We start from the raw sequence: 16,396 nt of genomic DNA on the forward strand, positions 1-16,396 counted from the left end.
TCATCTTCGAATTATCCCTATTTTTAATATTAACAGTAGTATTAGTAATGGCAGCAGCTAGCACACATGTAGGTTATACTATGTGCCAGGCACTTTTATTTAATACTAGGTATTATTATTATTACTAAGACAGAGTTTTGCTCTTGTTGCCCAGTCTGAAGTGCAATGGCATAATCTCGGCTCACTGCAACCTCTGCCTTCTGAGTTCAAGCGATTCTCCTTCCTCAGCCTCTCCAGTAGCTGGGATTATAGGCATGTGCCACCATGCCCAGCCAATTTTGTATTTTTAGTAGAGATGGGGTTTCTCCATGTTGGTCAGGCTGGTATCAAACTACTGACCTCAGGTGATCCGCCCACCTCAGCCTCCCAAAGTGCTGGGATTACAGGCGTGAGCCACCAAGCCCGGCAATACTAGCTATTATGATTATTACCACTTTACAAATGAAGAGCCCAAGGCACAGAAAAGTTAAATAACTTGCCCCAGGTCACAAAGTTCATAAGCAGCCAAGCAAGGTTTCAAATCCAGAAAAAATGAGTCAGAGTTCATTCCCTTAACAAACACTCCAAAGTGATCTCTCTTCTTTCATTGTCTATCAAATCAAAAAGCCCTGTAAGTCCCAAAGGGCAAGGACTCTATTATGTTTACAGCAACATCCCCACAACCCAGTACATAACAGGTGCTCAAAAAAACCCCTTGTTTGTTGAATGAATGAAAGGCCCCTTGAAGTTACTCCTCCTATTTGCACTGCCACCACTTAAGGCCAGTTTTTTACTGAAAAAACAGTGCAAATAGGAGGAGTAATTTCAAGAATTTAAATCGAGAACTTAGATTCAAAATAGCCAATCAAGTAAATGGATATAAACTTCTCTGTCAGATTTTTCCATAGCCCAGTCCCATCCAGCCTATCAAAAGTTTCCTTCTACTGCATCTTAATTAGAATTATAAAATCTTAAACTCAAAAAGTATCTTAGAGATCATCTAGGTCAACCTCCTCACTTTACAGATAAAGAAACCCAAAAATGGTGACTAAAATCACCCAGTCAGGTGGAGCCAGAAACAGAACTGGACTCTTACAATTTTTGCTATAGAATCTTTTTTTTTTTCCCAACTCATAATGATGCTTCATTTCTGACAGATGTCTCCTCACTATCCTATCAACAAATTATGTCTATTCCCATTGTACCTGCTTAAGTTGTTTCTCCTGCCCAGCCTGTTCTCTTTTTCCCTTTCCATAGATCCAGATCCTCAAAATGTCTTCCTATTTCATTCTTCATGATCTCTTCTTTCTTGGAAAATCTTATGTACTGAATAAGATAGTAGAGGAAGACGTTCACCATTGTCTACTAGGCCAAGTTTAATGCATAGTAACACTTCCCACAAAGCGAAGCTTACTTGGATGATTTCTTCCCTGTAAACTATTAATCCATTCTTCCCTCTTATACTCTAGGAAGTGATTTTAATAAAGATTAACTCACCTATCACCTTCATATAGCGTTCATATATACCTGAAAGAGACACTCAAGCACATATTTAAAAGTAGACATATGGCCAGGTGTGGTGGCTCATGCCTGTAATTCTAGCACTTTGGGAGGCCAATGAGAGTGGATCACGAGGTCAGGCATTCGAGACCAGCCTGGCCAACATAGTGAAACCCCATCTCTACTAAAAATACAAAAAATTAGCCAGTGTGGTGGTGGACACCCGTAATCCCAGCTACTCAGAGGCTGAGGCAAGAGAATCGCTTGAATCTGGGAGGCGGAGGTTACAGTGAACCGAAATTGTGTCACTGCGCTCCAGCCGGGCAACAGTGTGAAACTCCATTTCAAAAAAAAAAAGAAAAAAAAAAAAAGAGAGATCCAAGATGGCTGATCACTAGCAGCTCGGGCTCATAGTTCCCAGTGAAAGCGTAGAGAACAAGAGGACGCCACACTTTCAGACGAATATTTGTTGCTCATGGACCAGGAGATTCCCAGCAGAGGAGCCCCACGTGTCGCCAGGGTGACTCTTGTGGCCGGTGCGGCGGTTTTGCGGGTGCCTTAGCGCGCCAGTTTTTGGTGCAGAGTCCGGAGATTCCCGGGCAGAAAAGCACCATCAATCTTAACACCACTATTTTGGCCGGCGCAGTGGACTGCTCAGATTTCGGCGCTGGGAATCAACAAGTTGGACGTCTGCTCAGAGACCTAGTTAGAAAGTCGGTAATTACAAAGACAATAGACGGATAAATATATAATGAAGGGAAGAAATCAGTGTAAAAAGGCAGAGAATACTCAAAATCAGAATGCCTCTCCCTCTACAGGGGATCGCAATTCCTCATTAGTAACGGAACAAGGCTTAATAGATTACACGTGTGTTCCAATAACAGAAGCAGGTTTCAAAACGTGGGTGATAAGAAACTTCTGTGAATTAAAAAAATTTGTTCTAACCCAATGCAAAGAAACTAAGAACCTTGAAAAAAGGTTTGACGAAATGTTAACGAGAATGGACAATTTAGAGAGGAATATAAGTGAATTGATGGAGCTGAAAAACACAACACGAGAACTTCGCAAAGCATGCACAAGTTTAAACAGTCGAATTGATCAAGTAGAAGAAAGGACATCAGAAGTCGAGAACCAGCTCAGTGAAATGAAACGAGAAGACAAGCTTGGAGAAAAAAGGATGAAAAGGAATGAGCAAAGTCTCCAGGAAATATGGGACTATGTGAAAAGACCTAATTTACGTTTGATAGGTGTACCTAAATGTGATGAAGAGAATGAATCCAAGTTGGAAAATACTCTTCAGGATATCATTCAGGAAAATTTTCCCAACCTGGCAAGGCAGGGTAATATTCAACTCCAGGTAATACAGAGAACACCACAAAGATATTCTTCAAGAAGACCAACCCCAAGGCACATAATTGCCAGATTTATTAGGGTTGAAATGAAGGAGAAAATACTAAGGGCAGCCAGAGAGAAAGGTCAGGTTACCCATAAAGGGAAACCTATCAGACTTACAGCAGATCTCTCAGCAGAAACCCTACAAGCCAGAAAAGAGTGGGGACCAATATTTAAGATCCTTAAAGAAAAGAACTTTCAACCCAGAATTTCCTATCCAGCCAAACTAAGCTTTATAATCGAAAGAAAAATTAAATCCTTTGCGAACACACAAGTACTTAAAGAGTTCACCACCACCAGGCCTGCTTTACAAGAGCTTCTGAAAGAAGCACTATACATATAAAGGAACAACCAATATCAGCCTTTCCAAAAATATATCAAAAAGAACATTAACACAATGAAAAATTTACACTAACTAACGGGCAAAACAGCCAGCTAGCATCAAATGCTAGTATTAAAGTTATATATATTCTAATTGGATAAAAAGCCAAAACCCATCGGTATGCTGCATCCAGACCCATCTCACATGCAATGATACACAAAGACTCAAAACAAAGAGAAGGAGGAAGATTTATCAACCAATCAGAGAGTAAAAATAAACAAATAAAAAGCAGGAGATGCAATTCTCGCCTCTGATAAAGTAGACTTTAAAGTAACAAAGAGCAAAAGAGGCAAAGAAGGACATTACATAATGGCAAAAGGATCAATGTAACAAGAAGAGCTAACGATTTTATAGATCAACGAGACAGAAAATTAACAAGGACATCCAGGACTTGAACTCAGACCCGGAACAAGTAAACTTAATAAACATTTATAGAACTCTCCACTTCGAATACATAAAACATACATTACCACCTCACACCTATTCCATAAGTGACTACATAATTGGCAGTAAATCACTCCTCAGTAATTGCATAGCATTTCATAGGTTTAAATGAAATATTGGTTGGCTGCTCATTTGTTATTTTCTTCCCTTATTCCTTCCTGTTTACATCAAGTATAATTATTGGTATAAAAGAGGTTTTCAATACCCATTATTAAACTGCATTCTAGCCTGGGCAAGAAAGCAATACTCCCATTCTCTCTCTCTCTTTCTCTTCCTTTTTCCTCCTCTTTATTCTTTTTCTTTCTTTCTTTCAAAAAAAAAAAAAAAAAGTAGACATGTAAAATTTAATGGTCCAGAATCACCTGTATCTCCTCCATTAAGAAACAACTCAGCTTATTCACAAAGTCCAACCCAGAACTGACACAACGCACCCAAATAGCCAGACATCTTTGGGTTCCTCTCTTTCTTTGCACGATACCATCTATCACTACTTCTTTCCAAAACTCCATCTCTGATGAATAGTTAATTCAGGCTTCTTTTTCTTCCTCCACTTTTCTAAATTGTGTGGTACAGAACACCCTCTTTCATCCTTTGTTTTCTATATGCATCTCCAGTGAAACTCCAGTTTGCTATTTCTCACCCACTTTCAACTATCCAGTCCTTTCTATAGAATTCACATTCGTATCTTCCGCCCCTGTCTGGACTTAGGGTATCTTAACACCTTTGAGACTGATTTTGCTTTTTTTCCCTTCTCTACTCTTCCTTCATCTAGAAAAGTGGTCTCAAAAGTAGCATGAGCAGACCTCTGAGGAAATGCAAAGGGATCCACTGAGCAGCAGGAGAAAAAAGTTAGAACGCTAATTATATTCATTGTTTCATCTTGTTTCTTAAATTCTATTTCTGTGTATATTTACAAACTGCTTAACACATTAGTACAGTAGTACATGTATATAATAAATTATTAAAACGTCTAATTTATGTATATAATTTTTGCCCATAAGCATGTTTAACAAGAGTTGGGGCCAGACGCGGTGGCTCTAATCCTAGCACTTTGGGAGGCTGAGGCAGGCAGATCACCTGAGGTCAAGAGTTTGAGACAAGCCTGGCCAACATGGCAAAACCCCGTCTCTACTGAAAATACAAAAATTAGCCAGGCGTGGTGGTACGCCTGCATTCCCAGCTACCAGGGAGGCTGAGGCAGGAGAATCACTTGAACTCCGGAGGCAGAGGTTGCAGTGAGCCGAGATCTCGCCATTGCACTCCATCCTGGGAACCAAAGCGAGACTCTGCCCCACCCCACACACCCGCAAAAAAAAGAGTTTGGAGACAATTATTCTAAAAATACATCAAAAATGAGACCAAGATAATAAGTTTCAGACTACATGGGGCATACACACATGTATGCATGTATATGAGCACGCGGGCACGCGCACACAGTACAAAGGAAAACTTGTTCATAACCTGACTGAAGTACTAACCATGCCCACCATCCTCTAGCCCCTGCCAGCAATCTCAGAATTGTGTGCCTGACTCAGAAGCATAGTACAGAGGCTTTGGCAAAACCTTTCGTTTCTAGTAAAAACGAAATACAAAACAAAACAAACCACAAAAGCATGTCAAAAGTGATGAGACGCTACCTTCATCTTTCCTACAGAAAGGCATTTCAGGGCACTGTCCACAGTTCACTATCCTGACACTGCTCATCACCTGACTTAAACATATACCTTACACGCCACAATCTCCTGAAATTCAGTTCCCATTTCCCAATCCCTTAGGATACAACTCATGTCCTCTTCACTAACAACCGGTTTATGCTCCCACCTCTGGGACTGGACTCACACTGCCCTTCATCCTTCCTTCCCCTGAAGCTGCCATTCACTCTCCTCCTCCAGCCGCACAGTCCCGTCTCAGAGTAGAGGACAGACCATCCAGGGTCCCCAAGCCCACTTCTCTTTCCTTCTCCGCCCCCGGGAGCTGCCAGTCAGGCTGAAGACGCGAGGGGGGAGGGGTGTGACTCGCCTCCCAGGACTGGACCAGATGGCAGCGGATTCCGCCCCCACTCTCGGGCACCCTCCACCCCCCGACCCCCAGGGCAGCCCGTCCGCCACCCACCCTGCCCAGACCCCACCCCCGGCCTCCCGCTCGCCCTCACACCGGCTCCCGGACACACTCACCATGCTGGGTGAAGATATTGAAGCCGGTCTCTGTGGTGCGCCCCACCGCGTCCCGCCTGCGGCTGGAGGGCCTGGCTGCACTGCTGCCCCGGAACCCGCGGGGCTGAGGCTGCTGGAGCCCGGGAGCCTCCCCGACGCGGCCCACCTGCTGCCCCATCCTTGCGCTCGCGTACTCCCGCGCCCCAGCCGACCCCTGGTCACATTCCTCCTCGGCTCCGGCCTCGGGCTCCTGGCGCTGCTCCGGCCTCTCCCTCCCAGCCCAGGCCCTGACCCTGAGCGGCTGGGCCGCTGGCGGCTCGGCACCCGGACTCTTCACGGCAGCAGCCGCGCTGCCTCCAGGCGACTCACAGATTCTCCTTTTCCCTCCTCCTCCCGTCGCTCCGCGCCCCCAACGCCGCCGCCGCCATCTTTAAACCACCGAGCGCTGGGAAAGCGTGGGACAGAGCGTCTCCCGCCCCCCGCCCGCCAGTCACCTCCGCCGCTGGGAAGGAGGGCTTCCCGGCTGCCGCCCCGCCCCGCCCCGCCGCGCCGCCGCCCCCTCCTCCTCGCAGGGTGGGTCCCCCAGTGCCCACCTCATTTGCCGGCCACCGCTGCTTCAGGTCTTTCGTCCTCCGCGTCCCGTAGCCGCACCTCGATATCCCACCCCTCAATCCGCCTTAGCCGACCCCCTCCCGCGTTCCGCTCCGCACGCTACCGTCTTTGGGGTTGGTCGGTCTCCGGCCTTCCGCGTCCCACCTCCACCTGTCAAATCAATGAGTCGAGGGCTGAGTGCCCCCGCGTGCGCAGCTCAGGTGCAGGCACAGTTGGGGCTGAGAAGCACGAGGCATTTATTTGGTCCTTCCCATCCAATTGACGAGCTCTAAAATGCCCAGGGGGATTCCTTTTAAACACCCTTGTCAGCAGCAGGCCTACCGTCAAAATTAAAATGGTATAAAATTCACGAGAAGAGAGTAAAATGCTACCTTATTTGATTTTAATTTTTGGAAATTATTTCATGATGTTAAATCGCACTCGCCTGATTGTGTGCCTTCTACAGTCTCATTAGGGACGTAAAAAATTGTATCCCCATTCCTCATTTAATATTACCATGAATTCCTCCTGAACTCCTTTACCATCTCACCACATGTGTGTTTGTTTCCCTTACAATGCCTGACAGTAAAGTTAATCATCCCACTGGCATGCTTTATACACTGTGCACGTGGTCAAGTCTTCTTTTGATGACAAAGGAGAAAAAAAATTATATCTTTGACCCTGTTTATGAGTCAGAACTTATTTATTTTACCTTATGCTGTCTAAAGAGAGTGAATGAGGCAGAAGTGTTTTATGCATACGTATATACTACTGTATACAATTGACTCGCCATCCCCCTCTCCCACTGTGCTTTCTTGCATCTCTCTCGCTCTTTTTTTTTTTTTGGACGGAGTCTCGCTCTGTCGCCAGGCTGGAGTGCAGTGGCGCCATCTCAGCGCACTGTAACCTCCCCCTCCCGGGTTCAAGCCATTCTCCTGCCTCAGCCTCCTGAGTAGCTGGGATTACAGGCGTGCACCATCACGCCTGGCTAATTTTGTATTTTTTAGTAGAGACGGGGTTTCACCATGTTAGCCAGGATGGTCTCAATGTCCTGCCCTCGTGATCTGCCAGCCTCGGCCTCCCAAAGTGCTGGAATTACAGGCGTGAGCCACGGCGTCCGGCCACTTTCTTGCATCTTAATGTTAATTCAATTTATTTTTAATTCTCAAAAAGCTTGATTATTCTCCTGTTATTTTTTTTCTTTTTTTCTTTTCTTTCTTTCTTTTTTTTTTTAATAGAGACGGGGTTTCTCCCTGTTGGCCAGGCTGGTCTTGAACCTCCGACCCCAGGTGATCAGCCCGCCTCGGCCTCCCAAAGTGCTGGGATTACAGGCGTGAGCCACCACGCCCAGCCTCTCCTGTTATTCTTTTGGCTTCCCAATTTGCTTTATAAAAAGTATTGGCTGATGGAGGTACCATACTGAAATTTTACTTAAATTAGACAGGACAGGAGACATTGCAAAGAAGGAAAAAAGCAACCAACTATTAGAGAGGTAGGGTTGGGAAAAGACGTGGATGTAGCTCTCCTTTGTATATCTTTCCTGAACCAACTCGACCTTAGATGAACCATCCACTGACGTAGATATCCTCTATTATAAAAGCACTATGAAATTATTCCATTGCCATCCAGGGTGTGGCCAGAAATAACTGAAATTACCTCCAAAATGGGAACGGAAACACTATGTGTAAACACTGGATAAAATATGAATTTTCCATTTTGATTAAAGTTTCCCTGTGTTTAAAATACCTTTTTTTTTCTTCTAATTCCAGTGTTTGCAACTACTGAAAAAAATTCATTCACAAGGGATAAAAATGTCACAGAGCCAGAATTTATTGTTTGATTTTTATTATGGGAGAAAATTTTAATTTGGGAATAATGGTTTAGTTTCTCTAATTCATGCATGCTGTATAAAAATAGATGAATATGTGGGCTGAGCATCTCAAATCAGAAAATCCAAAATGCCTCAAAATTCGAAATTTTTTGAGCACTAACATGATGCCAGAGGTGGAACATTTCACATGTAAGTACTTAACACAGACTGTTTCATACACAAAATTTTTAAATTATTGTATTAAATTACATTCAAGCTATGGGTGTAAAGGTGTATATGAAACATAAATAAAAAAAAAAAGATGCCACATCTACCACCTCAAGTTATGAATTAAAGGAGAAAAAAAAATAAAAAGAAAAAAAGAGCCGGGCACAGTAGCTCACACCTGTAATCCTAGCACTTTGGGAGGCTGAGGTGGGTGAATCACCTGAGGTCAGGAGTTCAAGACCAGCCTGGCATCATGGTAAAACCCCATCTTTAAAAAAAAAAAAAGAAAGAAAGAGAAAGTAAAAACAAAAAAGAGAGAGAAAAAAAGAAACATAAATGAATTTTGTGTTTAGACTTGGGTCCTATCCCCAAGATATCTCATTATGTCTGTGTAAATATTCCCAAATCTGAAACACCTATGGTCTGAACATTTCTGATAAGGGATGCTCAGCCTGTAGTAGAGTGCAGGGACTCTGAAGCCAGACTGCTTGGGTTCATAAGTTGGCCCTGATACTTATAAACTATTTGATCTCGGCAAAGTACATAACCTTTTTGTGTCTCGGTACATTATCTGTAAACTGATGATGATAACAAATAGTATCTACCTTACAGGAATGTTGTGAAAATCAAATTAGTCATATATATATATATATATATTTATATTTATATATACTTAAAACTGTATTTGGCATATAACTGGTGTCGTATATGTGTATACTATTAATACAAAAAACATAATGTTTTTAGGTTTTACAAGCCTAACTTTTTCAAATAATATATATATATATATACTTAGATCATGGGATAAATTATAAAGTATTTAGGTGAGCCCCCTCTACCTGCCACCCTTCATAGAACTAAAAACAAAAACGCCAGCCAACCAATAAAAATATGTGGAATCATATAATCCCTTTATTCGTCATCCCTGCCTGGTTAACACCAGCTAAGTGTATGTGAACTATTACATAATACCTTTGTTTTACATATGAAGATTTCCTCTACCATTGATTCTTAAGATCCTATATAGACTTAAGCAAATATCATGTAAGTGGAGACTTCGTTTACTTGCATTATCTTGTCAATGTTTTCTACTCTTTCATTTTCAAAGTGAAAAAAGAACTTTCAGAATGGGGGAGTGGAGAAATAGACTAGAGAGACTTAGTTAATTAGGTACAGAAAACTATTTCACCTCAATATAACCAAGCCACAGTGACTTGCCTGAGAATTACCTGAAGTTCATTACCATTAGCAGCAGTTACTGTCACAAATCAACATCTAAAATAATCCCAAATTGTTCTGTCTCATACTGAATTGAGGGTAGCTGAGAGCTCCAGGCAGGGGCAGAAAAATCAGGGAAAGAAAGTAGCAGGGATAGTGCACATAGCACAGGGAAAACCTTAGGTGATCAATGGCCAGGAGCTGACATAAAAGATCAGACACATCGCCAACAGCAACAAGGCACGCTAAAGACACAGATAACTCTTCATCCTCATCATCCATATTACAGGAGCAATACCACTCTTTACAGAAGGAAGGCGCTTGTGAGTAATGCCTCACTGATTCCTGAGTTTACTGGTCTGCATTTCTAAGCTACTGCCATATTTTTTACAGTTTTCACAGTATCTCTCATGTCTACCTTTTCTCTTCATCTGTATGAACAGCATTATATAAGACACAGTGTTAGCTTAGGCTCAGGTCATCTCTGTGCTGGTTTCTTCTGCTACTAGCCGTTTCTTCTTAGAGATTCCTCATCTTTGGCACCAAGCAACTCACTCAACAGAAACCACTTCCTCATTGCTTTGACCACACTTTCCCTCTCCTTCATTGTGTACAAAGTCTAAGTCTAAAATTTTCACCTAATGAGCCAGGCGTGGTGGCTCACATCTGTAATCCCTCACTTTGGGAAGCCAAGGTGGGCGGATCACTTGAAGTCAGGAGTTCAAGACCAGCCAGGCCAGTACGGTGAAACCCCGTCTCTACAAAAAATGCAAAAACTAGCCAGGCATGGTGGCGCACGCCTGTAATCCCAGCTATTCGGGAGGCTGAGGCAGGAGAATCACTTGAGCCCGGGAGGTGGGAGTTGCAGTGAGCTGAGACTGCACCACTGCACCCCAGTCTGGGCGACAGAGCAAGTCTGTCTCAAAAAAATAAAATAAAATAAAAAACATTTCACCTAACGTTTCAAAGTTATTTTCCAGGATAGCCTGGATTATAATTGCCTAATATTCTTCCATCTCCTGTTCCTCCAACTTCCACCCATCCTATAGCAGTCATACGTGCTTTATCCAATTAGCCTATTTCTTAGATGTATCCCACTTAGCTATGACTTTAGCAATAATTCTCCCTAGTATAAGTCTTGGGTGAGTCCCCTTTTAGGATTCTACTGTCCCCTTCAGGATTCTATTCAGATCCTGCCTCCTTGATAAGAGAACCTCAGACTTATTAATACAGACCTAACAGTTTCTTTGGACTCTACTCAGCACAGACCTCAAACAACCACAGCTGGTGATAGTTCTTTCATTATAAAATTCACTTACCTTCCTCTACATCCCTCAAATATGTTTTGTTTTGACACATGACTCAGTGTCATAGAGTTGGAAAGAGACTTAGAGGTCATCTAGGCTAATCTCCTGGAATCCGCTCTTCAGTAATTCCAGTGAGGGTATCCATTTCTTTCGAAGAGTTCTAATTATTGAAACATTCTTCCTAAAGATAAACTGAAAAATGTTCCTCTGAAACTTCCACCTGTTTCACCCCAGTTCTAATTCTACCGTGTAACTAAACAGAACATATCTAATCTGTATTCTATATGAAGTCCTTCACATATTTGAAAGCTATCATGTCTCCCCAAATCTTTCATTTTACTGCATATATGCATATGCTTGGATAGTTATGTTTATCTAACTATATTTATCTACATGGGCTGAAAATGTTTACATAGATAAATTGAGACAAAAAAATTCTATTGTAATTTTACGTGTAGCAGTTTTCTTTTTTTTTTTCTTTTTTCTTTGAGATGCAGTCTCACTGTCACCCAGGCTGGAGTGCAGCGGCACGATCTCAGCTCACTGCAACCTCCACCTCCTGGGTTCAACCGATTCTCCTGCCTTGGCCTCTTGAGTAGCTGGGATTACAGGCACACACCACCACACCCGGCTAATTTTTGTATTTTTTAGTAGACAGGTTTCACCATATTGGCCACGCTGGTCTCGAACTCCTGACCTCACGATCTGCCCACCTCGGCCTCCCACTGTACAGGATTGCAGGTGTAGTCAGCATTTTTCTTAAATTGTTTATGTATGCAGTTCTTTGGACTTTGCTCATGTGATTTGTCTCTGCGTTGTTGTATTAAATCTTTAAAGACCTATAGAGTGCCAAGTACATTTCTATTTACAGATTGACACTTTAAAAGTCTTTTTGGTTGAGATAATGAGGAGGAGGAGGAGTTGAAGATTCCTATCTGTCTGGCACAGAATTAGTCTTTGAAAGTAGGGAGACAGATTAAACAACCTCTTGTTTCCGATCATACACTCAAGAGTGCATGATTCAATATTTCTTTGATTTAAAAAAACTTATAAATTATTAAGGGACTATTTCAAACAATTGGCCAAGTGCTATATAAATGTTACCAGTAGCCATAATATCTATTCATTTAAAATTAATAAATTAGGACTCATTTCCCTTTCAAAGGTAATAATGAAATAGCTGACTAAACAATCTATTTAACATGTAGCCTATCACTAACTGCAGTGATAGGCCTGGGCCTAGTTTATTATTTATGTGAAATAGGTTGTTTCAATTCTCTATTGCTGCATAACAAAACACCCCACAAAACCTAGCGGCTTAAAACAGCAGTGATTTATTACTTCTTGCAATTCTATGGATTGGCTGGACAGTTCTGCTGATCTCACCTTGGTTCACGTTACAGCATTGGCTGAGTTAGCAGGTACATGATGACGGGATGCACATGTGTGGCCGTCGGTGCTGCTGCCAGATGGAGTGCCTCAGTTCTCCTCTATAAGACCCTTATGATCTCAACTGTGCCCCCCAACACAAAATTTAAATACTGAAGTCCTAACCTGCAGTACTTCAGAATGTGACTGTACTTGGGGATAGGGTCTTTAAAGAAGTGACAAAGTTAAAATGAGTCTGTTAGGGTGCTCCCTAATTCAGTAGGTCTGGTGTCCTTATAAGAAGTGGAAATCTGGATACAGACACAGAGAGAAGACCTTGTGAAGACACAGGGAGCAGGTAGCCATCTACAAACCCAGGAGAGGTCTCAGGAGAAACCAACCTTGATCTTGGACTTCCAGCTTCCAGAACTGTGACAAAATAAGTTTCTGTTGTTTAAGTCACCCAGTCTGTGTTACTTTATTATGGCAGCCCTAGCAAATTACTACAACCAAATTATCAAAAGATAGAAAACTGAGATTTCTAATGTTCTATTTTATTTTATTATTATTTTGGGAGCCAAAGATTGATTTCTTCATTTCTTGCATTTGAAGGACTCTTCGATGACATCTTGGCCTGAGACTTCTTGCCTAATCCTTAACTACCACACAACTGCAGCCACCACTTTACAGATTTTCCCCTCTCTGTAAGTCTTACAGAGGCCGACTCATTCCCCGAGTTTCTTGTTGTCATCAACCTTAATTAGGTTGATTTGGTGTTCAGCACGAAGGGCCTCCACTAACTTGACGTACATAGGCTCATCACATTTGGATGCAAGCGCACAAAGGTGGGCTTGGTGCTTGTCTAAGGCCTTAGCAGCTTCGTGAATTCCACGTGCTACCTCGTGGATGCGGGCGGTCTTCAGCACCTCTTGTAAAGCAGTATTAACGTCCATAACACCTCCAGCAGCAGTGCCTCCCTCGGCCATGGCGGCAGGTTACAGGTGAAGCTGGTTCTTGAACGCACCCAAGCCTCCGCCTTCGCACGACTCAGCGGCGGCAGGGAAAGAGTATTTAATTCTTATTATTATTTGAGATGGAGTCTTGCTCTGTGGTGCGGCTGGAGCACAGTGGCACCATATCAGCTCACTGAAACCTCCGCCTCCCAGGTTCAAGTGATTTTCCTACCCTAGCCTCCTGAGTAGCCGGGATTACAGGTGCCAACCGCTACGCCACGCTAATCTTTTTGTATTTTTAGTAGAGATGGGGTTTCTCCGTGTGGGCCAGGCTGGTCTCAAACTCCCGGCCTCAAGTGATCCCCCTGCCTCTGCCTCCCAAACTCCTGGGATTACAGGCACGAGCCACCGTGCCCAGCATATTTAATTCATATTTAATGAGCACTCCGTGTATACCAGGCGCTATACTAGTTACTGGGGATACGCTGGTGAATAAGACCAATCTGCTTCTACTCTAGTGAGGAAGACAGCCATCAAACAAGTAATTACAAAAACGTGTACTAAGTGTTGATGATGGTGGGGGTCGGGGAATAAGGGGTTGCTATGGAAACATAACCATTTGAAGGTGAGGTAATTGAGGACCTGTGGAACTTCTCCCAGGGGCAGGCAAAGGAGAAGAGGTAAGTTAAGAGACAGGAGGAGTTAGCTCAGCAAAATGGGAAGAGCACTGCATTTTAGGGAACATTGAGAAACAAATTTAGCTTGCCCTTTTTTGCAGAAAGCAGAGCCACAAGAGATGCACTTATGAAGTGGAGAGGAAACAAGGGTCCTGAGGAAGGTCCGGAAAACCCTCTAAAAGGAGAACACAGGAAATTGTCTTTGCAGCTGCTTCGTCTGCTCTTGGCAGCTTTCTAGATAGCTCAATACAAAGTTTGGTGGTTCCTGAAGCCACTAAACTAGTGGCTTATTCACTGAAGGAAGGCACTTGTATTCACAATAAAGATGGCACTTCTGCAGGGTTCAATTTTTTTTTAAGTCTTCGCAAATTGCTAAAAGCCTCCTCTAATTGTGAGAATGTTTATTACATACCTCTTCAGAATATGAACATGTTGAGAAAAGTCCAAATGAAATAACACAACTTACTTGTCCTACTGACACCATTCTCCGATTTACCAATTATGTGTAAGTAACTCGCATTAAGCGAACATGGTTGCATAAGAGCATTTGTACTGATTGTATTGGCTGCATTGTGATTATACCAGTCAACTCAAACTAGCTTATGCAAAAATGGATTATAAACATGATTTCATCAAATCTCAGATGTCTTGAATTCTAATGTGCCCCATTTAGATGGGTTGAATTGTGTGCCCCAAAAAGCTATGTCGAAGCCCTAACTCCTAGTACCACAGAAAGTGAATTTCTTCGGAAACAGGGTCTTTACAGACATAATCAATGAGATCATCCAATGTAACCGGTGCCCTTATAAAACGAAGAAATTTGGACACAGACATGAATAGGGCTTCTGAGGTAATGGTAATGTTCTGCTTTTGGATGCTGAGGACAGGGAGTGTTTGCCTTGTGAAGTCTGTCAAGCAGTAAACTTATGAGAGAGAGATATATTTTATGTGATTTAGATATGTGTGTGTATGCATGCATATATATATATACAGTTGTGCCTCTGTATACATGAGGGATTGGTTCTAGGACCCTCCACATATACCAAAATTCCTGCATACTCAAGTTGCCCAGTGTGCCCTGCAGAACCCTCCTGTACAAAAAGTTGACTTATGTTTGTGCACATTTCACATTGCTGGAAGCCATCCACCTTTGATTTTAAAAATCTGCATATAGCTGGGCGTGGTGGCTCAGCCTGTAATCCCAGCACTTTGGGAGGCCGAGGTGGGTGGATCATGAGGTCGGGAGTTCAAGACCACCCTAGCCAAGATGATGAAACCTCGTCTCTATTAAAAAAAAAAAAAAAAGCAAAAGCAAAAATAACTGCACCCTTCTAGTTCAAACCCGTGTTGTTCAGGGGTCAACTGTACACACATAAATACTGTTCTGTTTAAATTATTTTTAATTAGAACATAATAATTGTACCTATGTAGTGGGTAAGCATATGCACTTTTCTGTATGAACACTATACTTCAATAAAAAGATGGGGCAAGGCGAGGCAGTACTGGCTTTCAAGTGAGAGCAAACAGCCTAAGCAGGGGCACAGAGGCATGATGAGCTTATCCAGGAACATCTCATCAAATGGGAAGAGAAGAGGAACTGGGGGTGGCAGAGGGCAGAGGAAATGTATTAAGTAGTGGGAGTTAAGATTGGCCTGGGTCCTTTCTGTTTCTAAGAATCTATGCTTTTGTCATAGCCCAAAGCCGTATAGCTAGTTAATCATGAAAAAAAAGTTAAAGGCCCACCGGGTGGCTCACGCCTTTAATCCCAGCACTTTGGGAGGCCGGGGCGGGTGGATCACTTGAGTTCAGGAGTTCAAGACCAGCCAGACCAACAAAAAAAAGTTAAAGCCCTGTGGTAGGTTGAAAACATGGCCATAATATTTTGCTGCTCTTTTATTTTATTTTATTTTATTATTTTTTAATAGATTTGGGGTTTCACCATGTTGGTCAAGCTGGTCTCAAACTCCCGACCTCAGGTGATTCGCCTGCCTTGGGATCCCAAAGTGCTGGGATTACAGGCATGAGCCACTGAGCCTGGCATTTTTTTTTTTGAGAAAGAGTCTCCTGGGCTGGAGTGCAGTAGCATGATTTCAGCTCACTACAGCCTCCACCTCCCAGGTTCAAGCAATTCTCCTGCCTCAGTCTCCTGAGTAGCTGAGATTACAGGCACCCACCACTAGGCCCAGCTAATTTTTTGTATTTTCAGTACAGACAGGGTTTCACCATGTTGGCCAGGCTGGCAGGCTGGTCTCAAACTCCTGATCTCATGATGTGATTCACCCACCTTGGCCTCCCAAAGTGCTAGAATTACAGGCATGAGCCACCTAGCCTGGCTTTTTTTTTGAGTCAGAGTCTCCCGGGCTGGAGTGCAGTGGCACGATCTTGGCTCACTGC

General features: G+C 43.0%; 1 protein-coding gene and 1 pseudogene across 4 annotated transcripts in view; both read right to left on the reverse strand.

Annotated features, from left to right (window-relative positions):
- Window positions 1-6,276, reverse strand: part of ABL2 (ABL proto-oncogene 2, non-receptor tyrosine kinase) — a 127,717-nt gene extending 121,441 nt beyond the window's left edge. For 2 of the 4 annotated variants that reach the window (XM_064370925.1, XM_064370922.1), the window contains exon 1: window positions 5,872-6,276. In XM_064370925.1, the coding sequence (XP_064226995.1) occupies window positions 5,872-6,028 (157 nt within the window). In that variant the 5' untranslated portion in view covers window positions 6,029-6,276. The remainder of the gene's footprint in view (window positions 1-5,871) is intronic. The other 2 variants (XM_064370923.1, XM_064370920.1) reach the window with 1 other exon arrangement.
- Window positions 6,277-12,965: 6,689 nt separating this feature from the next.
- LOC105711617 (small ribosomal subunit protein eS12-like) lies at window positions 12,966-13,358 on the reverse strand (annotated as a pseudogene).
- Window positions 13,359-16,396: the final 3,038 nt, after the last annotated feature.

This window comes from Aotus nancymaae, unplaced genomic scaffold (assembly GCF_030222135.1).
Source record: "Aotus nancymaae isolate 86718 unplaced genomic scaffold, 86718_ANA_hifiasm-v0.15.2.pri h1tg000108l, whole genome shotgun sequence".
Taxonomy (NCBI): Eukaryota; Metazoa; Chordata; class Mammalia; order Primates; family Aotidae; genus Aotus; species Aotus nancymaae.